This window comes from Lynx rufus, unplaced genomic scaffold (assembly GCF_022079265.1).
Source record: "Lynx rufus isolate CCGP_SWC_20201006 ecotype Redwood Valley unplaced genomic scaffold, mLynRuf1.p SCAF_28, whole genome shotgun sequence".
NCBI classification, from domain to species: domain Eukaryota; kingdom Metazoa; phylum Chordata; class Mammalia; order Carnivora; family Felidae; genus Lynx; species Lynx rufus.
In genome coordinates, this window is record NW_025814843.1 from 2,176,207 (window position 1) to 2,201,476 (window position 25,270).

The 25,270-nt window shown below is 58.1% G+C and overlaps 2 protein-coding genes across 2 annotated transcripts; both read right to left on the minus strand.

Moving 5' to 3' along the window:
* Positions 1-1,185: 1,185 nt before the first annotated feature.
* On the minus strand, positions 1,186-16,850 carry B9D1 (B9 domain containing 1). The gene is made up of 7 exons (XM_047089993.1): positions 15,963-16,850; positions 14,262-14,330; positions 11,781-11,892; positions 7,055-7,151; positions 5,852-5,914; positions 1,763-1,830; positions 1,186-1,497 (listed from the first exon to the last, which is right to left on the minus strand). The coding sequence occupies exons 1-7, from the start codon at positions 16,023-16,025 to the stop codon at positions 1,355-1,357; spliced, it is 615 nt and encodes a 204-aa protein (XP_046945949.1). The 5' UTR covers positions 16,026-16,850; the 3' UTR covers positions 1,186-1,354.
* A 79-nt stretch (positions 16,851-16,929) lies between these two features.
* LOC124519626 (serine protease 33-like) lies at positions 16,930-20,117 on the minus strand. The gene is made up of 5 exons (XM_047089992.1): positions 20,043-20,117; positions 19,096-19,246; positions 18,755-19,014; positions 18,062-18,228; positions 16,930-17,446 (listed from the first exon to the last, which is right to left on the minus strand). The coding sequence occupies exons 1-5, from the start codon at positions 20,074-20,076 to the stop codon at positions 17,162-17,164; spliced, it is 897 nt and encodes a 298-aa protein (XP_046945948.1). The 5' UTR covers positions 20,077-20,117; the 3' UTR covers positions 16,930-17,161.
* Positions 20,118-25,270: the final 5,153 nt, after the last annotated feature.

Consider the following 25,270-nt stretch of genomic DNA (forward strand, 5'->3'; position numbering starts at 1 on the left):
AAGAATAGCCGGAGAAGAAGGCCGAGGGCAAGGTAGTCAGGTCTCCGGTGGATGTCAGTCCTGGGGGCTGGGACACGAAGGCGGAAATGCTGCTGGGAGCCAGGACGAAGCTCATCTCTGGGCCCGTGGGACATGGCGTGTGGCAGCAAAAAGACACCGTTTAAGAGGGCTGTGAGCATAAGCGGCCAGGACTTGTTGGGGTGCGGGGGGAAAGAGTGTGGCCAGGGACAGTGCGGGTTTCAGCACAGGACAGAGGTGGAGGGAACTTTGCATTCAGAGAAGAGGCTCAGTATCCTAGGAATTTTGCTGACGACAGACCACACGTTCCAGAGCACACAGGGAGCTGGGGGCTGGGGCCGGGGGTGCCCGGGCAGCACAAAGTTCTGGTGCAGAGAGAACTGAGTGAGGTAAAGGACAGAACGGGGTCCGCTCAGTAGTGTCGGAGGCCAGGTTCCAATTGCAGGGCAGTGTGTAGGGGCGAGGCTGGTGGCCTTCAGGCCGGGAGCCAGGGGGTTACCAAGAGCTGGGCGCAGGCACTTTGCGGCTTCCCTTAAATCAGGCCCACGCAGCGCCAGGCGGCGAGGAACCCCGGGCGAGCTCCGGCTCCCGTCTCCAGGCTGAGGGCAGGCTGGGTGACCACCAAGCCACGGGGACCTGTGCGTTGAGAGGGCTCAGCTCCCAAAGTGCGGGCTGCTGGGCTGCACGGCGCACCCTCCTGTCCCGTGGGAGACCAGAAAGCTGGGATTCCGGCGCCTCCCCGCCTCTGGGAGGACTGCAGCCCCGTCGTCTGGGCTGCGGGGTTGGGGGCCGGCAGAGGGCAGGCCGGGAGGCCCCTCCTTGCAGCTCCTACCGACGGGGCTCTGTCTCCTTGCCAAGGGAAGCAGGCGGTCACGCCCCACAGCGGGCACCGCGGCCGGGCACCCAGCAAGCCCGCTGCTCGACGCCGAGGAGGCCCTCGGCCTTGGGGACACACCTGTGTTAGGGATGAGCGTGTTGAGGCGAAGAAAAGGCCGCACAGCCACGAGTGGCAGAACCGGGCTTGGAGCGAGGCTCACAGCCTAGGTGGCTGTCCTGCCGGCCGTGCCTCTCTCGGGGCAGCTTCAGTCCCTTCGCCGTACAGGGTCGGGGGAGGGGCCAAAGGGGAGAGGAGGCAGCTCCAGGCCCAGGTTCTGTGAAAAGGTGATGCTTTATTATATAAAAACCTCCACCCACCCCCTTTCCCAGTCCCACGAGGCCACGAGTCAAGCAGATGTATCCGAGGCCAACTCTCTGGAAGGACAACCTGCTTTGTCTGAGGACGCCGGTCTGGCGGGCGGGGCCCGGTCCGGTGGGTGGGGGTAGGGGCTGGATGCCTTCACAGGGGGAGTCCTGGCGGCGGGCTGGGCCTGGAGACGTCCTGCGTGTCAGAAGGCCCAGTGTCGTAGCCCAGCTTCCTCATGTCCTTGGTCACCACGTTGAAGAGGAGAGTGACAAAGCCCTGAGAGCGGACGCGGGTCACTGGGAAGAGAAGGGCGGCATCAGCTGGGCTGCTTTGGGAGTCTCTCGGCCTCAGCGTTTTCTCCTGTAAAATGGGAATGACTGCCGGGCCCGTGCCCCTCCCTGGGAGGTGCTCTGGGGAAATGCCTGGGCCCTGCCCCTGCAGTCCCTCTGCGTGCCTGGCGGGTCTCTGGCTTCCACCCTGTTGCGTGGGGGTCTCCCCAGTCTCTCCCGGGCTCCAGCTTGCCTGTGGGGTGGGGGTGGGGTTGAGGGGATCAAGCTTTACCTTCCCGGCCTTCACCCTGAGCCACCACCTTGGGGTCTGTGTACTCGGGCCGCCGTCCCATGAACCAGCTGGAAGACAGGAGACCCTGGGTGAGCAGATCCTTCGCCTGGCCGTCCCTCAGCCCCGAGACACGGGCTCTCCCCCTGCTTCCGAAACCAGCAGCCCTCCTCCAAGCCCTGTCCTAGGGCCGGGCCCTGGGCACAACCTTCCCACGCCACCTCCCTCTGCCCGGGAAGGTGAGTCTGGGTGCCATGTGTGGCTTCCAGCAGGCGTGTGGGGCTCTGTGCCCCACCCCTCCTCAGCTGGATGCCGGGCTTTCCCATCACAAGTCACCCATGGCTTTGAGGGACATGTGGGGCTGGGGGCACGGTGGGAGCCCAAGTGGAAATCCCAGAAAGAGGACGGCAGCATGAGGTGCCCCCCCCCCATGTGGGAGTTCAGCATCCCTGGGGCGGGCAGAGGGGCCAGACCTGGGCTCTCCACTTTCCTCTCGATGGTGCGGGATCCCGCGCAAGTCACTTGCCATGTCTGAACCCTTGAGCCCCGGTGCCTCTCACCTGTACCTAATGGTACCTAGCTCCCGGGGCTCTAGGTGAATGCACTCTGTCAACTACCATGAGAAACATTAGCCCTCCTATTTATGCCTCTCGCATAAATGCACCTGCCCCAAGGGTGGGCGTGCTCTGGGGTGACCAACACGATCACCTGACTCCGCAGTCACTGATGTGAGGGGTGCACACTCAGTGCCAGGGACCCTGCCATGCCCACTGTCCACCTGCCCCTCACAGGGGCCCTGGTCTGTAAACCCCCGCCTGTCAGAGGCTAAGGGCGGTGTGGTGACATGCCCAAGGCTACAGGCAGGGAGGTGAGGCGGGGCCTCCCCTCCGTCCCAGTTCAGCCGGCCAGAGCCTCACCTCCAACACACGCATTCAGGCCGGGAAACCTTCCCGGGGCCCATTCCCGGCCAGGTGGGCCAGGTGTCCCATGCAGGAGCACCTCCAGCCTGCGTTCTGGGGCCCGGCTGGTGGCAGGGGGGACCAGTGATGTAGCTGTGGGCGGTGGGCTCCCCACAGGGAAGGAGGCCCCTCTGTCTATCGGTCCAGGCCCAGGTTCCGGCATTCCCAGAGCAGGCTCTGCCCTACCTCCCGCTACAGTGGCCTGCACTCCGCCCCAGCGAAGCCACCCTTCCCGAGCAACACCCCTCCAGCTCCAGCTGGAGTCACCCCTTGGCCCAGGCCACCCCGACTGAGACAGCCCTGGCCCCCAGCCCACCGGCTGCTGCCCAGGGGAGGAAGCAATGCCTGCCCCCTGCTGTCTGCAGCTCCAGTGACACCCAGTAAGGTGCTCACTGGCTCCCAGCTGAAAGAGAGAGAGAGAGAGAGAGAGAGAGAGAGAGAGAGAGATGGGAGGGGGACTGGGAAGCCAGGGTTCCAGCCAGGCCTGGATGGGCGTATTGCCACTTCTCTGTGCCTCAGCGTCTCCATCTGAGGAGTGGGGCTGTGCACCTCGCAGGCACGGGAAGCAGCCACCGCGAGCGTGGCACACCCCGAGCACCCATACCCAGAGCTACCAGAGCCAGTGCGTTGCTTCCTCTCCTGAGGCCAGGAGGGCAGACGGTTCAGGGTAGGGTAGAGCGTCCGTCCAGGCAAGGGCCTGAGGCAGGGAGGGCTGCAGGGGGCTGGAGGAACCAAGTCAGAGGGCACGTGCAGGCAGGGGAGAGGGCCCGAGGGCAGCAGGGCAGGAGAACGCAGGGCCTCGCAACATCCTAGCTGAAGTGAACGGTAAATGCGGAGATGTGCTCGAGTGGTTTCTAAAGCTGTTTTAGAAAACCATTTTTGTCGCTACGTGAAGACTAGATGGGAGGCGCTGTCATAGGCTGGATAACGGCCCCCAAGATATCAGGTCCTAATCCCTGGAACTTGGGATGTGACCTTATTTGGGAAAAGGACCTTTGCACGTGAGATTAAGGTGAGGATCTTTAACGTGGGGAGACTGTCCTGGGTTATCTGGATGGACCCTAAATGCCATCACCAGTGTCCTAAGAGAGGCGGAGGGAGATGTGACACAGGGGAGGAGGTGACATGTGAGGTCATACACGTGACTGCAGAGGACACTGGAGCGATGCAGCCGCAGCCACCAGGAGCAGGAAGGGGCTGGGAACAGGTTGTCCTCTAGAGTCTTGGCAAGGGGGGCGGGGGGCGGGGGGGGAGCGCGCCCTGCCGGGTACCTTGATCGCAGCCCAGTGATACTGACTTTGGACCGTGAGAAAAAAATGTCTGTCATTTAAGCCTCGAGTTGGTGGTGATTGGTTACAGCAGCCCAGGAAACTAATACGGTGCTGAGTGGGCCGGGCCAGGCCAGGCCAGGCGGCCACGGGGGCAGCAACGAGAAGTCTCCTGCGGGAGCAAAGGCCACTGGGAACCAGTTACACACCGGCCTCCACTCGCGCCGGGCCACGTCTGGGAAGATTTTGATCAAACTGCCTTCGCTAACCAGACCTTCCTCCGGTGTCTGCAGTCCAAGCACACGCGGCCTTGCCCAGAGGAGACGGTCCCCTGCCCCGAGCTGCTGTCCCTGGGGCACCGGCAGAAACTTCGCCTGCCGTGTGAGCCGTAAGGCCTAGCTTCCTCAGCAACGAAACCCTTTCCTCAGAGGGCCCTGGCCCTGAGACCCAGGCTGCCCTCAGCACGGCATGAACGCCCCGGCCCCGGGCAGCTGTGTGGGCTCAAAGCCCTTAACCTCCCGGGACCCGCCGATGGGCACCGCCCCCACCTTCCCGACGGTCCCACGGGGCGGGTGGCGTCCTCTCTAGCTTCCGCTGGCCCAGGGCACCGGCTAATAAGCCCCTTCCCGTCACGGTGGCCTCCCAGAGGGCAGGGGGCACCCCAGTTCGCCCCTCCCCCGGGACCCAGAACTCAGGGCGGCCTCCCTGGCTCAGGTCCAGCGCCGTCCCTCTGCGCAGCAGGGCTCCGGCCAAGGCTCACCCCGATACCGGCCAGGCCTGCCGGGGGCTGCTCGTCGGCCGCCACCCGGGGAGCCAGACGGTCCTCCATTCCCGCACGTCGTCCTGCCTGTGAGCAGAGGGCCCGGGGCCCGCTCCTGGCTGAGCCCGCGGGGAGCAGGGGCGGCCGGCCGCCACACTAAGCTGACAGGAGCTTCTGGCCCCGACCTCGAGTCGGCCGGCCCTCTGAGCTTCGACGCGGAGGCGGTGAGGGGCAAGAGGCCTGGGCCCGGTCTCCCCCACATCCGTGCGCCAGCCCCCCTGCCTCCCGGGTGTTCCCCCCGCCCCCCCCCCCGCCCCCCCCCCTTACCAGTGACACCCTGTCCTTGCCACTCCTCACACGCGAAGCCCGTGGGCCTTGCACATGCGGTTTTCCTATGTCTGGAACATTCCTTCCCCACATTGCCCACCCTGGCCCTTACCTCTGCTCTAGTCTCTGCACAGATGTCACCCCCTTGAAGAGGCCCCGCTGTGAGGCATTTCCTGACGGAAACTGCCCACCAGGAGTATCGGTGCCGTTCTGTTCGGCTCTTACTGCTGTACCCTCCCGCGTCCTTTTTTTTTTTTTTTTCAACGTTTATTTATTTTTTTTGGGACAGAGAGAGACAGAGCATGAACGGGGGAGGGGCAGAGAGAGAGGGAGACACAGAATCGGAAACAGGCTCCAGGCCCTGAGCCATCAGCCCAGAGCCCGACACGGGGCTTGAACTCACGGACCGCGAGATCGTGACCTGAGCTGAAGTCGGACGCCTAACAGACTGTGCCACCCAGGCGCCTCCCGCGTCCTATCTTTTTAACGTCATATTATGCCATGAGCATCTCCCCATCTGCTCTGCTCTGACCAAAGGCTGTTAACACGGCCCAGGGTAACAGCGCACGGCCTTACGTGGCTGGAACGGTGGCTGAAGGGAGCCCAGCGACCCCCGGAAACCACACAGCCCCCGCTTCCATTTGTCCCCAAAGACAGAGCAGCAGGAAGATGCGACGAGGTTGCCCGGCACAAGTGAGGGGGGACCATGACAGCCCTCCCTGCGCCCCCCCTGCTTAGGTCAGAAGGAGGGGCTGGAGGCGACGCGTACGAAACTCACCTCGTAAACTTTTGCAGTTTAGACGTGGATTCTGGGACAAACATGGGGATGGTCCTTTTGTGCCTGAAACAAATGTTTTCACGGACACGTGTGCCGAGTCACAGAAGAGTGACGAACTTCCTGAGCCTCCCGCGAGCAGGAGCTGTCAGGCGGGCGGTGCCAGGTCAGCGGCAAGGCCAACCCGTCCGGCTGGCAGGGGCCGCACCCACCGGGCCCGGGCTGGGTGCTGAGCGCCGGGAGGCTGAGGCCGGGAGAGTGGGCCCGGCCTCTCGGAGGCCAGAGGCCCCGCGAGTCTTGTTTCTTTCAGAGGGTCAGGAGGATACAGAGGGCTACAGCCGTCCGGCCCGGGGTCCCGGCTCACGCGCCCCTCAGAGGCTCCGGCCTCCACACGTCCAAAGGTGCCGCCACCTCCATGGCCCAGTTTGGACGCCCTTCCTCCGGGAAGCCCCTGACAATCCCCCCGACCTTCCCCGCCGTGGCCACCTGCCCCAGGCCTGCCCCTCACACCCCGTCCCCCACTCCTCTCCACACACCTCCCCTCACGTCTTGCACTTTCTGTCTCGGCAACGAGACTCCTCAGGGCATTTGGTGCCCGCCGTCCCTCCATCTTCCTCCACCATCTCCAGAAAAACTCCCGTCCTTTGGGCCCCAGAACACGCTGTGTCCATACCCTGTCACCGTGCTTAAGAACACGGTCGCTCCTCTCCGTCTGTGTCTACTAGTCTGGGGGCTTCCGAGGAAGGGCCCAGGTGGTCACACTAACGCCAGCAGGGCCGGGCACAGAAGGGGGATTAGCGAGAGCTCGCGGGACGCTGAGTGGCGCGGAAAGAGAGGCGTGGATGGAGTCTGAGCCGCAGCCCCAAACTGCCTGCGAACTCTGTCGCTGGGCCCAGCCCCTCGCAGGATATCCCCCGGTGCTTCCTGCCGGGGCCTCTGACACTCCCCCCACCCACCCGCTGTCTCGGGGTGGGGGGGGGGGTTGGCAGCCCTAGCTTCACCCATGTGGGTCTCCTTCCAGATATGGGCTCTAACCCACAGCCCCCAAGCCGAGTTGCCCAGGCGCCTGGGGACCCCAGTGCATCCCCAGCCTAGAGATGACATCCGTCCCAGGAAAAGGCCTGCTGGGGGTGCCCTGGTTCTCAGCCGGCACGGCCCAGCAAGGGAGGGACTGCGGCCCAGGGACCAGTCAGAGCCAGGACCTACCTGCCGGGCGAGAAAGGCAAGTGCACTGCCCCATAGCCTCGAACCACATCGTTCCCAAACACGTCTGGTCCATACACACTGAGCACGATCTGTGGCCCTTGGGAAAGACAAGACGAAAGGTCAGCAGGTGGTGAAACTGGGGGGGGGGGGGGGGGGAAGGTGCCAGGCAGAGAACCCGGATGGTGCTCAAAGCCCTAGGGGCTGTGGCTGCGCAGAGGGCAGGAGTGGACACAGGTCCTGTCCCCTGGGTCCGTATATTCATCCTCTGAATGTAGGGATGAAATCACTGCCCCAGGTGACAGGTGAGGTGAGTGGGTGCGGCCCCCAGGCAATGACCTGCCTTCCCGGCCTCTCGGTTTCCTCCTAAGACAAGGAGAGTAGTGCCTGACACAGAAGAGCTCCGTGTTAGGAAGAGGATCATACCAAACAACGCATGCCGAACATGGTACTTTGGTTTTACCCATTTTTTAAAAACTTTATACAAACGGAATCCTATAGTATGTGTATTGTTACTTAGCTTTTTCCTTTTTTTAACTATTTTTATTTATTCATTTATTTATTTTATGTTTTATTTATTTTTGAAAGAGAGAGACAGATAGAGTGCGAGCAGGGGAGGGACAGAGAGGGAGACATAGAATCCAAAGCAGGCTCCAGGCTCCGAGTTGTCAGCACAGAACCCAATGCGGGGTTTGAGCCCATGAACCATGAGATCACGACCTGAGTGGAAGTCGGGCGCTCAACCGACTGAACCACCCAGATGCCCCTCTTTTTTTTTTTTTTTTTAATTTTAGAGAGAGACAGCATGAGCAGGGGAGAGGGCCAGAGGGAGAGAGAGAGACTCTTAAGCAGGCCCCACACTCAGCACCAAGCCCCATGCGGGACGCGATCCCACAACCCTGGGATCATGACATGAGCCAAAATCAAAAGTCAGACGCTCAACTGACTGAGCCGCCCAGGTGCCCCGGGACCCAGCTTCTTTATAATTCAACATCACGTTTGTGAGATTCTATCAAACTGTCATGTACGGGGTTTTGCTCGTTTTCAACGCTGGGTAACATTTTAGCTCCAGACAGAGAATGAGGACGTGGTTCACTCTAGTGCCGATGGACACGTGGGTGGTTTCTCCTTGGGGGACCCCCCGATGGGGAGACTATGCGCTCTCTGCTACTCTCGTCCAAGCTCCGGCCCCCTGTGCACGCACGTTTCTGCTGGGTACGTGTCCGGGGCGTCCCGCGGGGTACGCACACACTCGGGCTGAAAAGAGAACGCGGGGCCGTCTCCCAAAGGGGTCGTGTCACCCACACACTCCCGCCCGTGACTGGAGTTCCCTTCACACCACATGCTCACGAAGCTTAGGATCCTTCCTCCAGCATTCTCCCCTGAGCTATTCTGGTGCGTGGGCTGCGGCACCTCACGGTGGCTTTTAATTTTTAATATTTATGTTTTTTAGAGAGAAAGAACATGAGCAGGGGAGGGGCAGAGAGAGAGGGAGACACAGAAACCTAAATAGGCTCCAGGCTCCGAGGTGTCAGCACAGAGCCCCACGCGGGCTCGAACTCACAAGCTGTGAGATCATGACCTGAGCCCAAGTCAAAGGCTGAGACGGAGCCACCCAGGCGCCCCTCACGGTGGCTTTCATTTGCATTTTCCTTAACTGTAATCTTTCTTACTAAAATAAAGCTGAGGCCCTGCTCCGTGTCTCGTCACTCAGATGTCCCCTTTTGTGAAGTACCCGCTCAGCCTCTTGCCCGTTTTTCTACCGGATGGATCTTTTTCTCATTGACGTGTAATGTGTATGTGTGTGAATTCTGCGGCCTGTCTTTTCGGGCCAATTGCTGTCTTCTGATGAATAAAAGCCGTTAATTTGAGTATGGCCAAATCCCTGGATCTTTCCTTTAAAAAGTCCTTTGAAGGGGCGCCTGGGTGGTTCAGTCAGTTAAGCGTCTGACTTCAGCTCAGGTCATAATCTCACAGTTCATGAGCTCGAGCCTCGCGTGGGGCTCTCTGCTATCAGCTTGGAGCCCACTTTGGATCCTGTCCCCCTCTCTCTCTGCCCCTCCTCTGCTCGTTCTCTCTCCCCCTCTCTTTGAAAAAGTCTTCCCTTACCTGATATCATGGCTCTAGCGTCCTAGGCTATCTTCCTGAAGCTTTACTACTTTGCGTTCACATTTCTATTTACACATCCACCTGGAGCTGACTTTTGTGTATGTGTCGTAGGATGCGGGGATCCGGTTTCTTTCCCTGCACATATCTGACTGTCCCGGTACCTTTTATCAAAGACACCTGCTTTCCCCTCCTGCTCCACAGTGCCCTTTGTCACAAATCAACTGTCTACGTAGGCTTAGGTCTGTCTTGGGGCTCTCTTTGGATCTGTCTGTGTCTCCATGTGCCAGAACTACACTTAGTTATTCTGCTTTAAAATTAAATTGAAGCTTGATGTGTGGTGGAACAAGTTACATTTTGATCTTGTAAGGAGTTTCTTTTTAAAATGCCATTTTCGATTCACTTTTTATGCACATATTTTAGTTATTTTTATACAGAAAGCCACTGGTTTTTGTGTGCCCATCTCATATCCAGCATCCATGGAAACTTATTAATTCGATAACTTCTCTGTAGGTCATTTTGCACATTCTTTAAAAAAATTTGTCTACATTTATTTGAGAGAGAAAGAGAGGGGGCAGGGGATGGACACAGAGAGAGAGAGAGAGAGAGAGAGATTGAGAATCCCAAGCAGGCTCTGCACTGTCAGTGTAGACCCTGATGCAGGGTTCAAGCTTATGAACCGTGAGATCATGACCTGAGCCTAAACCAAGAGTCAGATGCTCAACCGACTGAGCCACCCGGGCGCCCCCATTTTGCACACTCTACATACACAAGGTTACCTGTGAAAAACAATTTTGTTCTCCCTAATTCTCATGCCTTTTGTTTGTGATGGTGCCAGCAGGAAGGAAATTTCACTTAGGAGAGGTGATATTTGCTCTAAGTGTTTTATAGATAACCTTCATCAGATTAAGAAAGTTTCCTTCTGTTCCTAGTTTGCTAAGTGTTTACCACAAATGGATGTCGAATTTTATCTTGGTTTCTTCATTTATAGGGATGATCGTGACTTTCCTTCTTTTTAAAGCAGTGAATCACACTGGTTGATTTCAGATGTTCCACATACAAGCTTTGTATTTCTGGAATAAACTGTACTTGTTCAGGATGTATTATCCCCCTTCCATCCTGCTAGATTTGGCTTACGAATATTTCGTTTGGGACTTTTTGCCACCATGTTCAGGGTCTGGAATGATCTGGAGCTGAGCTGCTTCTCCCTTCCTCCCAGGGTGCAGCACCTTGAGGTCTCCGTCCGAGTTGTAGGGATTTTTTTATTCTTGTGCCCCGAACCCAGTGCAGCTGTCAAAAGTCTCAGTCAGCCTCTCAGTCACCTCTGGTGGAGTCAGCAAATACTTGCAGGGGTGATGTGAGTGGGATCATGACTCTAGATTTTGTTTTCTCCTGGCTCTTGGCCTGGTAAATCTCCAATACTTGGCCAGCTCCCTGAGGCCTTCAAAGAGTCGTGTTTGTTTTTGCTTCTTAGTAGTTTATCCACCTCTCCTAGCTTTCCTCAGCAGCAGGAGACTGCTCCATAATCCAGAGCCCCATTCCAGGAAGCCTATGGAATGGGGCGCCTGGGTGGCTCCATCAGTTAAGCGTCCAACTTTGGCTCAGGTCGTGATCTCATGGTTCGTGGGTTCGAGCCCCACATCGGGCTCTGTGCTGACGGCTCAGAGCCTGGAGCTGCTTCAAATTCTGTGTCTCTCCCTCTTTCTGGCCCTCCCCCACTTGGGCTCTCTCTCTCTCTCTCTCTCTCTCTCTCAAAAATAAATTAACATTAAAAAAAAAAAAAAGCATCTATTGAAGCATCTTACTCATGGACAAAGACAAGATGCAGTCCAGGCAGCCCTGCTCCGGACCTTCTGTACCCAGTAAGCCTAGGCCCCAGGCCACACGAGGCAGAAAGGCCCAGACTATGAAATCAGATGGACCTGAAAGCCAATCCACACTCAGCTCCTAGCTATAAAGTTGAAGGCAAATGACATCACTTTCTGTGTCAGTTTCCTAATGTGGGAAAAGAAATGGAATGCAATCTGTCCACCACATAGGATTAGGAAGCTAGGAAAAGCACACACGGGGGGAGTATTCACAGCCCCTTTGGAGCGACCCCAGACTTTGCACACAGTAGGCGGTTATTAAGTGAGAGCGAATTCCAACTAGCGGACAAGGCAGATCGTAAACACTGCAAGCAACGAGGGCGCTGGGAAGGAGGCCAGAGATGGCAGCGGGAAGGGGTGTCCCAGGCAGAGGGGACAGTACGAACCAAGCCTCGGAGAGGGGACTCGAGGGATGTGCACAGGAGGTGTGGACGGCTCCGGTCAGGAGCAGCACAAGCCACGATCGCAAGCTGAGAGCCTTGCTTCCCAGCCCCAGAGCTGTCCAAGGCGCAGGCTGGGGCCTCACCCGATCGGCTCTGAGCTCCCAAAACGTCAGCTGCACAGCGTGTAGACGAACTGGGGTGCGGAAGTGGGGGGAAGCGGCCAGGTGTCAAGAGAGCCCGCGGCAAGGCTGACATAAGGGTCCCGGAGGTGGGCAGCGAAGAGCCGAGAGCGGACAGTGGTGGCAGGATGAGGCCCGACTGTCCTGGGGGCGCCTCCCCGTCCCGGTCCCCGCAGGGCCCCCGGGGACTCACAGCCGTAGGGGTTGGTGCTTTTAAAGGTGACGTCGATGGGGAAGTTCCACACCAGCGCCTGCCGCACGTCTTGGCTCTTGGATGTGATCTGTGAGATGCCCTCCTCCAGACCCTGTGAGCACAGAGACAGTGACAGCCCGAGCTCCAGCTGCCATGCACGCCCCCTACCTGGGTGGGCGGGCGGGAGGGCTGTGTCCTTCCCTTCTGCCCACATGCTAACTTCCCAACAACAGGGTCTGCGAGGTCACGGAGCAGCTCCTAGGTCTCTCCGGGTTTTATTTCGTTCGAGCTTGACGGCCTGGAGCCAACTGGGCGCAAGTTCTCCCCTCGCCAGCCCGAGGAACCGGCTCCGGCCGGCCGGCCCCTCGGATGTCACCGATTTCACCCCGACGCTTCCTGTCGGGGCACAAGTGCGTGCGATTTTCCCCATCACCAGACAATCCTGCCCTCCTTCTTCCTCCACCCGTCAACCCGTTCGATGCTCCCTGCCAAGCAAAACTCCTTGAAAGGTCTGTCCGTTACTCCCCGGTTCCAGTTCCTTCTCTGCTTTTCTTTTGAGAACCGACTTCAATCTGGCTACAGGCTCCCACTCTACCAACGTGTTTTTGTGGCGTAGCACCAGTGACCCCAGCATCGCTGTATCTATGGACACTTCTCTGTCCTCAGTTCACCCGACCCAGTGGCAGCGCTGGACCCGGCCGATCGCTTCCTGACACACTCCCCCTGCGTGGTTTCTGGGACACGGTACGTACGTACATCTTTGGGTCTTTCCTCCTCACGGGAGGGGTGGTCCCCACTGTTGCTCTCAGCACTTGCTCCTTTCGTGTGGGAGCGTCCCGGGGCTCCGTGTTGGGACGCTCCTCTAACCGGCCCTCGTGACCTCAGCCATCTCGGGGCCGCCAACGTGGTCTGGGTGTGGCTGATTCCCAGACCCGTGTCTCCAGCCCAGTCCTTACCTCCGACCTGCAGATCAGCACGGCCCCACCCCCAATGCCCACCCGGCACCTCCACCTGGATATCTAGTGGGAACCTCAACACTTGCCGGGCCGAGTTCTGGAAAGTTCTTCCAGATCTGCTCTCTCTAGTCTTCTCAATCGAATGGCAGCTGTGCTAAGTGCCCAGGCTAGAAAGCTTGGTGCTACTTTTAACTACTTTCTGTCATGCCCCACATCTGTCCGAGAGGAAACCCCGTTGTCTCCCGTCTTGTTCGACCACCTGTCATCACCCCCCGTGCCGCGCCTTGTCCACGTGCCGCGTCTGCTCCTCTGTTTCCGGTAACCGTCCGTGGCGTCCCTGCTTTGGCCCTTGCTCCCCTGTCTACTGGGAACACAGAAGCTGGGGGGAGCTTTGAAAAACACAAGACGGGTCACTTTCTCTCTGTTCTAGACTCTCTGAGGGGGTCCCAGGTCACCCCGAGTGAGGCTGTGGTCCTCACTCTGACTTACCGTGTCCTCCAAGGCCTGCCCGTCTTCGACACCCCCTGCTTCATCCCCAGTCACTCCCCTTCCTGCTCAGCTCCTCACTGGCCTCCCTCCTGCTCCTCAAGCACGCCAGGCGCACCCCTGCCTCAGGGCCCGTGCACCGCTGCTCCTTTGGTCTGGAAAGTTCTTTCCACAGACTTCCGCATGGCTTATTCCCACACTTCCTTCCGGTCTTTACCCAAAGTCACCCTCTCAGGGAGGCCTTCCCTGGCCATCTGATCTAGATTCCAGCTTCTCTCTATCCTGCACACCTCCCTGCCCGACTACTTTCTCCTTGGCACTTTTCACTAGAACATACTAGAACACTAGTACTTAGTGTCTGTCTTGCCCCACAAGAATGGGCACTCAACAAAGTCTGGGACTCTTGTCTGGCTTCGTTCACCACTGTCTCCCCATCACCCAGAAGGCTGCCAACAGTTATTCAGTTAGGGGGTTAACAGAAAGTAAGTATTGTCACCTCGCCGTGCAGAGGAGGAGACAGGCTCAGCGAGGCTTCGACAAGTGCTGCACACAGTAAAGTGTGGAGCGAGCCGACATGGTCGTTCCAGCCCATCTCCTGGTGGAGGCAGACTGTTCCCAGGGAAGTCTTGCAAGGACAGCTTCCGTTCTGCCTCCTGACTCCCCAGAGTCCTCCCCATGAGCTAGGAGAGGCCAAGTGATGAAGGGACTTGCCCAGAGGCTCCGCAGGGTGGCTACTTCCAGGCTGGCCCTCTGGGGCCTGCGTGCCTGCGCCACCCATACATGCCTCCTCGCTGCCGTGTGCAAGTTCCCGGGGTGAGGCTCGCAGGCAAGCGCAGCCTGGATCTGGGAGCCCGCCCGTGGCTGCGTCCTCCACTCCAGCTTTACCAGGAACAAAGTCGTGTTTTAGAACCCCCTGAACTCAGTGTCTACCTCTCAGTGCATGCTGAACTGGGAGAGGAAGGGATGTACGATGGACACCTTGAGAAACCCCAACAGTCGTGGGGGCTGTGGGTGAGGGAGGCCCAAGAGCCCAGCTTACCGCCGTGGGGGCCCAGTCCTGGCCATACACAAAGCAGTACTTGCAGTAGAGATCATCATACTCAGGAAACTGTGGAAACAAACACACACAGGTTCTGTTTACAGGGACTCGTGGTGAAGCTACGTTGGCCAGGTAAGGGCAGGTAAGGCCATGTTGGCCAGGTAAGGGCAGCTGACGGGAGTTCTGAACACGGGGCGCCTGGGGTGGCGTCTAAGAGACAGCCGGACGAGGAGTTCGGCAGAGGGGCCGGGGCCCGAGATGTGGGAGTCCAAGGGAGAGTCCCGGGCTGCTACTGCCCTCGAGCCTTTGCCCAGCCTCTGCCTTCCGTCTGACATGCCCTTCCCATTCCTTCATCTGGCAGACTCCTGTTCGTCCTTCAAAACTTACCTTCCAGAGAGCCTGCCCTAACCTCCAGGCTGTTTCAAGGGCCACCGCCTCGTGCTGCCAGCCCCTGGTCCTTCCTTCCGTCAAAGCTCTGATTGCCCGTGTTTATTTCTGCCAACCCCATCTGACTGCGAGCTGAGAACAAGAGTGATGACGTTTTGGTGTCCCCGATGCTTGGCACGAGGGTAGGCATAGAGAGGAGGTCTAAGGGAATGGTGAAGTGAAAGGTCTAAGAACCCGGATGCTAGCGGGACAGAGAGCAAACACAGGGGTGGAGTTCAAGGCCTGAAGAGGGGGAGGGGCCCACAACTGAGTGGGAGGCACAGTGGGGGTGGCAAGCGGGCTGACAGTAGAGGTAGTTGTGATGCTGCCCAGCCAAAGGCTCCTACAGGGACAGAAGAGGAGCAGACAGTCTTGGGCACTAGGACCAAGGCCGCCGGGTGGGTTAATGGGGGCATAATCCCAATGAAACAGGAAGGCAAGAGACACCAACTAAGAGATCGTGGCAGGGCTTTGCCCAGACCATCTCACTTAATCCTCACAAGGATATAATCAACGCCATCTTCCAACAGCCTGGAAGGGTAATGCAGCAAAGCTCTGGCACAAGACAGACCGGGTTCAAATCTCAGCCTTGCCACTGCCTTTGGGCAAGTGTTCCCCCATCTGTAAAATGGTGGTGTTAGTAATACCCACCTCCCAGGACTGTTGTGAGGACTGAATGAGCAGTGCTGGGCGCCAAGGCTGACACATAAGGAATACATGGTGCGTATATCTCTGTGCGTATATAAATATGACAAATGGTTCTTCTCAAGTGTAGGGGGATGGAGGGTAGCGTCCCCTTCTGTCAGACTGGACACTCTCCCTGGATCTTTCCACCATCACCATCGTTGTATCGGATCGCCTAAATCACCTCCATTCTAATCCAAGTTTAAGGATTCGAGGGCTCAGAGTGCGGAGCACTTGAGGACCGAGGCCCAGCGTGCCGGTCGGGTCTCGGCTCGTCCCGTTACACCCGCGTTAGGCTCCTGCCCGTGACTCAACAGAGTGGACACGATCCGAACCAGGGGTCACAGGCTCGGCCGAGCGTGCCCTCGGTACCAGCTCAACCTCTCGAGGTCTGTTTCCACACGCGCACGTCGGGCGCGAAGACTCCGCCAAGCCTCTCAAGGGCTGGCTCCCCTCCCCCGTCTAACCCAGGAAGAGAGAGGCTCACAGGAACGACGCGCCTCTCCGGAGCCACACAGCAGCCCGGGAGATCGCGGGATAGGCCCCGGGGGGAGACAAGGGGAAGGCCGGGCAAGGTCCACGGCCGCTCACCTGGGCGCTCTCCACCTGCCCGTTGACCATGAGTAGGAAGACGCTGGGACCCGCGGCCGCCATGGCAGGCTGGGGGCGCCTGGAAACGACCCAGGCTGCGCGCGGGGTTGCTAAGAGGCGCCGGGTTGCCCTGGAAACAGACGGCGTGGCGCGTGGGACACGTTTCTTGGGAGCGGCACCTTCGCGGAGGCGAGCATGTGTGAGACAGTGCGCAGGCGCAGTCAGCGGCTGCTGGTGCGAGGGGCGGGGCTTTGGGGGGAGGGGCTCGGCAGTCCCACCCCTCTCCGGGGGTAGCCGGGACCGTCCACGCAGGCTGGGCGGGAGCGTGGGCCCGTTGTGTAGAATTCAGCCCCGCCGTCCGATCCGGTTACACCCGCAGGGAGTGTGTATCCACTCGGCCTCGGCGCTGCCCGCCCCGAAGCGCAGAGGCCCGCCCTGACTCAGGCGGGCCAGGAGCCAAGTGGTGCAGATGCTCTCCGCCACGAGATGTCGCTGTGGCGCTACCTGGAGGATGGCGGCCAGGGCGTGCGGAGGAGAGATCCTGATGCGGGACCACCGCGTGTCGCGTGTCGCAGGCAACGTTCGAAGGCCGCGAGTCAGACGAGGCTCGGGGCCGCCCGGGTTCTGGAGAGTCTCCAGCTGGGGCCCAGCAGCGCCCAGCGTCAGGTCAAGGGGATGCCCCTTTGGGGCTTTTGAGGTCCTCGCCCCCCAAGAAGTTGTGTAAACAAACTTGGGAGGGGCCTCCAGAAAACTTTAGTCCAAGCCAAGGCTCCTCAATGTGAAAGGGGGAAACTGAGGGCCACGGAAGGGCAGCACCTGGCATCCCAGTCATCTGGCCGTAGGGGGAAGACTGAGCCAGAACCCATGGCTCTGTCTGGTTACTGTTCAAATAACAGTGACTCCCTGGCCGTCCTGCGTAGGTCATGGTTTCTGTTAACACAGCAATCCGATCCTTCTTAGCACCCACTGTGGTTTGTATTTGCACATTTATTACTGTCATGACTCGGGCTATTGCCTGCCTCCCCTCCTCTAGACAAGCCCGCCTGTTGCCTGAGACCAGGGGCCCCACTGATCCTGTGTTCTGGTTGCCTGGCACATAGGAAGCACTGGTAACATTGTTGGACGAAGGAATAATTGTGAATACATCTCAATTACTCAAAGAGGAAGCAGATCCAGAGAGGGGAGTTTGCTGGGAACAGTCACAGCGGCAGGTAAGTAGCCGGATCAGGGTTCAAACCCAGGACTTCACAGGCTAAAGATCCTCCCTGCCTCCTCTGTCTGGTCCCAGGCCGGGCCCAGCGACACTTCTTGGCCAGGGTGGGAAAAGTGGCATTAGGGACCTTATCTCTGATCCAGGAAATGAAGGGATGCACAGGCCTGTAGACTTCTGGGAGGCCAGGCCCCCAGCAGGGACCCCAGGTGATCACCCCCTGTAGCAGCCAGCTGTTAGCTTGGAAGCAGACCAGGGGGCTCCCATCAGACACCTGTGCGGGAGAGGGAAGGAGGGGTCAAAGCCAGCAGGGACCCACTGACCACTCCCTGAGAGGCGAGCAGAGATACCTGATTAGGGGAGGGGCCGGGGGGGGCAGCCAGGGTTCCCACCTCTGACAGGAGATGCTGGGGAGGCCAGATGTTGGGGGCCCCAGTGCAACACACAGAGCTCAGAGCTCGGGTGGACTTGGTCATCCCCCCTCCCCCCATCGCTCACACCCTCTTGCCAGTTAAAATGCTTTCTCCCACAAATTCTACCACTCTTGCCTGACCCTTTCCTCCTTGTGGCTTTTGAGGCTCAGTATTACACAAAAGTCAGTTTTTAACAAAACGCTTGTGTTTTGTCAGATAACCAGGGGCTTTCCAGCGGTTCAAAACCTGGCTATGTCAAAGGCTGTCCCACATTCAAGCAGGACCTAAAGGGGAAGTCTCCCCAGGGGGTGGGAAGCCCCTAATCAGGGGTGCACATTAGCTGCTTGCCTGGGTGTTATGGAATAGGAGACCCTGGGAGGATGGCCAGCCTGGCTCTACCGAGTCTAGAGGCATTAGGAGGGGCTGTGGGGGAGGGCACGTCTCGGGGCCTGCTTGGGCCCAGCTCGAATCCTTACCACCAGTTCAGAGGGGCCGGTGGGGGGCTTGGTGCACTGGGAGCCCTCAGGCAAGCTGGCCTCCGGGTCAGGACAGTCAGGGTGGAGGCGAAAGGCATCTTTGCAGGTGTGGATATGCAGTGGTCTCAGCGGGACACGGTGCAGCTCTCGGGGTGGGATGTAGGGATCTGCTGGGGGCGGAGGAGGGTGGGGGAGGGCTGCGATGGGCGGACCCTCAGCCAGGACTGATATCCGGCAGGTTTGCACCAGCCCTGCCCTGCCGGTTGGCACACCGCAGAGTTTCCCTCCCTGCCCCAAGTCTCCCTGCCCTGAACCCAGTCCTGAGCTTCCAGTCCTCCCTGACGCTCCTCACCTCCACCTCCCTCTGCTATGGCTCCATCCTCCCCTGCATTCTCACGGTGCTCCCAGGGAAGCTTTAAGCCTGGGGAGGAGGCCAGGAGCGTGCCCAGGGCCAGCCTTTGGGGCTGGGAGCTGACTCAGGCATAGTGGAGTGTCCCTGCTCACCCTCTCCCCTGCATGCTGGCATCTTTGGTGCTGACCATTGGCTGGCCAGAGCCAGGCTGTTCTCCGGGCTCGGGGACTGTGGGGATTAGTGCCCCCGCAGGTGCCCCAATCTCCACCTTGGCTGTCTGCCTCGCCCAGTCCAGCGCCCCCTGCTGCCCTCAACCATCCCAGGCACCTCTCCCATCCTACCGATATCAGCCTCAAACCCTTGGGCCCAGCAGAGCAGCCGTGGGAGGAAAGGTTGGGGCCGGGTGGCCAGAGGGACCGGCTGCACGGCGCTGCTGAGAGGTGGTGGCCTTGCCAGTCGAGCCAGGGCCAGGCCACCGGACGCAGAGCCCTCACTCCCTCCTGGGGACAGGAGCAGCTCCTCCACACGGGAAATGCTCTTGCAACTGTCCAGCACCAGGCGGTCTGGGCCCAGGGTCACTCTGAACTGGGACCGAGGCCCGCTGTAGAGATCAGGAGGTAGTGAGCCTGGGGGCCTCCCCTCTGGAGCCCCTCTCCACCACCCTCCCGGGCCCTGCACCCACCTGCCAAAGCATCTGGCTCCTGCGAGCACCCACTCTTGGGAGATGAGGGCCCCCTCGCAGCGGTAGCGGGCATCCAGGAAGATGCTTGCCTGCCAAGGCCACGCGGCCGGGCCCTTCCTGCTGTTGGCCTCCGCCGGCCTGATTCCCGCACCTCAGGAAATGAGGCCTCACAGCTCCGCTCCGGGACCCCCACACCCCCGGGGGGGGGGGGTCTGGCGTTCATTTCTTTCCTGTCTGACCCGCCGCCTTTCCATCCAGGCCCCTGCTAACCTCTGCAGCCCCAGATCCGACCTCTCGCCCCCTCCCGCCCGAGGCCAGGCTGCCTGTGATGCGGTCCTGTGTGAGCTGGAGAAAGCTACCTAACCTCTCAGGGTCTCAGTTTCCTAGTTCCACCCCGAGGGGTCTTGTGAGGATTAGAGGGAGTAATGTAGGTCAGAGACTGGGCACATCATCTCCGCCCTGCCCACCGAGAGAACTCCTATTCAGCCTTCAAAGCCCACTTTTGTGAAGTCTTCTTTGCATGCCTGTCCCCAGCCCCTCCCCATCTTCCCTGTGGGGAAGAGTGCCTCACCTTCCTGCCCAGAAGCTCAGTGGAGGTGGGTATCCAGCTCTGCTTGCTTTTCTCTCAAGATGGGGAGCTCACTCATTGCTAAGGCAGCTGGGCCTCATTTAGGTGCCTTCACCCTGTCCACGTGGTTTGACCCTCAGGATCTTCAAAGGTCAGGCCCCATCCACATGGAGCTCCTCCCTGGAGGCTACACACCCCCCACTGCCTGTCACCATGTCTGTCCTGCACCCGAGTTCCTGTTACTCGAACCCAAGTCTGGGTCGGCAGTTTTAAGAGAACCTGGACTCTCAGCCCTCCAGGGATGGGTGCCCCCCCCCCCCCCCCGCGGAGGCCACCTCCTTCACCCTCTATCCCCAGCCCCCTTCCCGCAGCCTCTTACCAGACAGGAGCAGCAGCACCGGGAACATTTGCATAGCGGGCCCCGGGTCTCGTCCCCACCGGGTCTGGCCTCCTCCCCGCCAGCCCAGGACCTTTAACGTCTCCGGCGTCCCCTCCCCACCACCCACACAAGGCCCACGTCACCAGGCAAGGGGGAACTGGCCTGGGAAAGAGGAAGCGGCCATGGCAGGACTGGCAGGGGGCGGGCGTCCTGGAGACAGACCTAGGCCCATCCTGGTGACCGCAGCAGGGACTCGCATCCCGCCCTGCCTCCCTCCGGTCTCAGGTGACAGGTGGAGAGGGCAGCTGGCCCGAACCCACAGCAGTACTGATAATCCCAACCCCCCCTCTGTTGATGCCCCAGCGAGCTCTGGGGCGCGCAACTCCACGAGGGCCGTCCTGCCACCTCCCAGTCCCTGTTACAGATGGGGAAGTCGAGGCTCGGAGAGGTGAAGTGATTTGCCGAGATCAGTGTTGGAAGCAGAGTTGGATTCAAACCAGAGTCTGCGCGACTCCAGATCACCACATCCTTCCCTCTCACAGCTCTTCTCGGTCTTTCTTCCTGGCTCAGGCGCTCGGCTCTTCACGCCAAGAATGCTTGTGGGCTCCCCGCCAGATGCAGCACAGGCCAGACCACAGCTGAATCCCCCAGGCAATGCAAAGGTAGGCCCTTTGTGGCGTGTCACGCCCCTCTGGCCCCTCCTGCGGCTGTCCCCCTGCCCCCCCCGGCCCCCCAGCCTCATGGTGCTGGACGCCTGCATGCACAACGCCTTCCTTCAAATCGTATGTATTTGTTTTACGCTGAGGTGGAACTCACATAACCATTCTTTAAGTTACAATTCAGTGTACCCCAGTGTCTTTGCACATGCTCTTTTCTTCAAGCCTGGAATATCCCTTCCGCCTTTGCTGCCTGAAAGCTCCTTACTGAACTTCAAGATCCAGATCAATGTCCCCCCCTTCAGCCTGCCTTTCTTCTGTCCCCCTGCCCCATGTTGGTCCAGGGGCTTTCTCTGGACCTCTCAGCCCCCCAGTCACAGCCCCATCCCGAAAAGGCTGCGGTCTGACCCGGACTCCCAGACCACACTGAGAACTCTGTGAGTGCCCGTGGAGAGAGGGCACATTGGAGCCACTTACTAATTGCTTGTGGGATGACTGCATGAGCGAGTGAATGGGTGGGAGTCTTTGGGGGATACTGGAGGGGGTAGGGCTGGAGCCTTAAGGTTCCAGCCGCAGGGGGGAGGTGTAGATTCAGGGAGGGGGAGAAGAAGACTCGGGGACCCCAACCTCCAGCAGCATGACAGAATAATCGGGTCTGGGGCAGAGCCCGACATAGAACAAAGGCCCTCAGTTTCCGTCTCCAGCCTGTCTCCGCTTTTCAGTGTGACCCCGGGCAAGTCATTGCCTTACTCAGGATCTCAGTGTTTGCATTAGTAAGAGAGGGGCAATGCCTGGACTATCTCGTTCTCCTGTTGAGTCATGGGAAGGGCTGGGGGGGGGGGCTTCCTGGCCCCTCCAAATCAACCTCCGCGACTGGGGCATGCCCTCTTAACCCCTGATGTTCAAGGGAGGAAGTGCGTGGAGTGGCTGCTTCCAGAGTTAACCAGCAGAGGGAGCTGTGGAGAAATGGGTCACACAGTCTTGGGTTCTAATCCAGACCCTGCCCCTTAGTAGCTGTGTGAACCTGGGCTGAGTGCTTAAGTTTTCTGAGCCTCAGCTTTCCAGGCACACCTGTCTAGTGGGGCTCAGTAAATGGTAGCAAGGGTCTCCACTGTGAGGATGGGGATGTGATTGGAGTCCAGGTCGCTGGTAGACAAATGGAATTGCTGGCCAAATTCTGGAAAACACTGTATGTCTTTTTTTTTTTTTTATGTTTATTTATCTTTAAGAGAGAAAGAGAGAGAGACAGAGGGACAGAGCGTGAGGAGGGATGGGGCAGGGAGAGAGGGAGACACAGAGTGTGAAGCAGGCTCCAGGCTCTGAGCTGTCAGCACAGAGCCCGACGCGGGGCTCGAACTCACGAACCATGAGATCGTGACCCGAGCTGAAGTCAGATGCTTAACCGACTGAGCCACCCCCGTACCCCAAAACACTGTAAGTCTTTAAAAACCATTCATCTGTGGGGTGCCTGGGTGGCGCCTCTCTGTCTCAAAGATAAATAAACATTAAAAAAATGTTTAAAACCACATTCGTCTTTAGGGGCGCCCGGATGGCTCAGTCGGTTGAGCATCCCCGTCTTGATCTCAGCTCAGGTCTTGATCTCGGGGTCGTGAGTTCAAGCCCTGCGTTGGGCTCCACAAATGGGCATGAAGCCTACTTAAACAGAAAACCATTCATCTTTAATCCGGAGGAAATAAACACGTCGGCCGAAGCCAGGCAAGTTACATGAAGCATGTTCACATGTCGGGCACATGACACGTAGGCCACATGTAACAGAAAACTCATTTGGGGCTTACATACATGGAGGTCATTTGTCTCAAACATACAGTCCAGAACTGACAGGGTGGCTCGGCTATGCCATCGGGGACCCGGGCTCCTTCTATCTTCCTGCTCCACCTTCTTAACATGTGGCTTTTGTCCTCATAACCACAAGGTGGCTGATTCCGCTTCGTTCCAGCGAGACTTTGTGTAGGATGTGACATCCCATACAAACCACTGATTGGAGGAGGGCTTTCGGACACAACCCATTAGCCAGAACTACTTGACAGGGCATGTCTAGCTGCAAGGGAGTCTGGGAGCTTGAGCGTTTTTCTGTCCGGGCTGCCCAGGATAGGACAGCAAGGGACAGGGCAGTTAGAATGAGCGTCGCATTAGCCAATTCTTCAATCCCAGGGTTGCTTCTGTTGATCTTAAGCGTATCTCCACATCTAGCTTTTGTTTTCCTCCGTTGAGAGACACGGCCGCCAGAAGTATTTCTTTGCTTCAGGAGAACATGACCGTGTGGGCATGCAAATAAGGGAGTAACGGATCAAGCTTTGCCTCAGACAGTTGTTGTGGATGGGGTGGTATTTGGAACACGGACTAACTCTTGTGGCGTGGGCACCCACTGATGCAATCAGATGCCCAGTAGCTCAGAACATGCTCGACCAATCCGCGTGGACACCTGTTGATGGGCCGGACTGCCTCACGCCGGCAGAATGCCGGCCCCCGCAGTAGGTGTTTCGATCCACGGTTGCCTCAACTTCCACAGCTGGAAAATCCTGTCCTGTTGGGTGAATTTTCAGATGACACTACGTCGGTCAAAGAAAGCCTTGTGGCTCTTGACGTGTAATCCCTGGCCTGTGGGGCATGGGTGGGTCAGGGTCATGGGTGGGTCGGGGGTCAGGGGTGGGTCAGGGGTCAGGGGTGGGTCAGGGCTGGCATGCCCGTGGCCCGACTGGCTTGTGGGAGGGGGTGCAGGTGCCGGTTGCTCCTCATGATCCTTCCCTACCTCCCCGGAGTTCCAGCCCAGGAGGGAGATGGGTGGTGAAGGGAAGGGAGAGAGGTGATCTCCCCAGGAGATGGTGGGGACGCTCTCTGGCGAGAGAGGCTGCTGCGGATTTAGAGAATCTAGGATGATTTCTTATTTTTTAAAGTTTATTTTGAGAGAGAGGGAGAGAGCGAGAGCGAGAGCGAGAGAGAGAGAGAGAGAGAGTGCACATGCACGCACCAGCTGGGGAGGGGCAGAGCCAGAGAGAGAGAATGTCAAGGAGGCTCAGTGCTGTCGGTGCAGAGCCCGACGCGGGGCTCTATCCCACGACCCGTGAGATTGTGACCTGAGCTGAAATCAAGAGTTGGACGCTCAACTGACTGAGCCCCCCAGGCACCCCTAGTATGGTGTTATTTATTTATTTATAATTGTTTATTTAATTCATATAGGAATCGAATTTAGTGGTTTTTGTTTTCAGGGATAGAATTTAGTGACTCGTCGCTTACATATAATACTCAGTGCTCATCCCAGCAAGTGCCCTCCCTAATCCCCCTCACCCCTTTAGCCCTTCCCCCCACCCAACACCCCGCCAGCAACCCTCAGTTTGTTCTCTGTATTTAAGAGTCTCCTATGGTTTGCCTCCCTCTCTGTTTTTATCTTATTTTTGCTTCCCTTCCCTCGTGTTCATTTGTTTGGTGTCTTCAATTCCACATATGAGTGAAGTCATGATATCTGTCTTTCTCTGACTGATTTCGCTTCGCGTGATACCCTCTGGTTCCATCCACGTAGTTGCAAGTGGCAAGATTTCATTCTTTTTCATCACCGAGTAATACTCCATCGTATGTATATACCACATCTTCCTTATCCATTCATCAGTCAATGGACATTTGGGCTCTTTCCATGCTTCGGCTATTGTAGATAGTGCTGCTATAAACTTTGGGGTGCATGTGACCCTTCAAATTAGCATTTTTGTATCCTTTGGATAAATACCTAGTAGGGCAATTGCTGGGTCGTAGGGTACTTCTATTTTTAATGTTTTGAGGAACCTCCATACTATTTTCCAGAGTGGCTGCACCGGTTTGCATTCCCAGATGTCACTTAAAAAAAAAAAAACTTTCTTATTGTTTATTTATTTTTGAGAGAGAGACAGAGTTCGAGAGGGGAAGGGGCAGAGAGAGAGGGAGACATGGAACCCGAAGCAAGCTCCAGGCTCCGAGCTGTGAGCACAGAGCCCTATGCAGGGCTTGAACTCATGAAATGCGAGATCATGACCCGAGCTGAAATCGGACGTTTAACCGACTGAGCCCTCCAGGCGCCCTCCCCACCAGATGTCACTTTTATTTATTTATTTATTTTTAAAATTTTTTTTTTTAACGTTTATTTATTTTTGAGACAGAGATAGAGCATGAACGGGGGAGGGTCAGAGAGAGGGAGACACAGAATCTGAAACAGGCTCCAGGCTCTGAGCTGTTAGCACAGAGCCCGACGCGGGGCTCGAACTCACGGACCGTGAGATCATGACCTGAGCCGAAGTCGGCTGCTTAACCGACTGAGCCACCCAGGCGCCCCCAGATGTCACTTTTAAATGGACCGAAGTCACCCAGGCTGGGAAAAGGGACAACAGAAGGATGATTTTTTTTTTAAGTGTCCCAGATGACAAATCCATGTAAGTGTCTCCATGTGGTGCTTGAGAAGAATCCAAGTGGAGATTACATTGTTTAAGTGACTTCCTCTACTTGATGAAAATTCGTGATTTCAAAACATGCTGTCATAGGGGTGCCTGGGTGGTTCAGTCGGTTGACTGTCTGACTCTTGACTTTGGC

Bases quoted from the DNA above. Each gene is read 5' to 3' on its own strand.
- LOC124519626 (XM_047089992.1), bottom strand. From the start codon at position 20,076: ATGCAAATGTTCCCGGTGCTGCTGCTCCTGTCTG. The intron at 19,247-20,042 runs GTAAGAGGCTGC...TCATTTCCTGAG, and splicing joins GGTGCTGCTGCTCCTGTCTG to GTGCGGGAATCAGGCCGGCG. The intron at 18,229-18,754 runs GTAGGATGGGAG...CGCCCCCAGCAG, and splicing joins AGGGTTTGAGGCTGATATCG to ATCCCTACATCCCACCCCGA.
- B9D1 (XM_047089993.1), bottom strand. From the start codon at position 16,025: ATGGCGGCCGCGGGTCCCAGCGTCTTCCTACTCATGGTCAACGGGCAG. The intron at 11,893-14,261 runs GTAAGCTGGGCT...CTGTGCTCACAG, and splicing joins AGGACTGGGCCCCCACGGCG to GGTCTGGAGGAGGGCATCTC. The intron at 7,152-11,780 runs GTGAGTCCCCGG...GTCTTTCCCAAG, and splicing joins AAGCACCAACCCCTACGGCT to GGCCACAGATCGTGCTCAGT.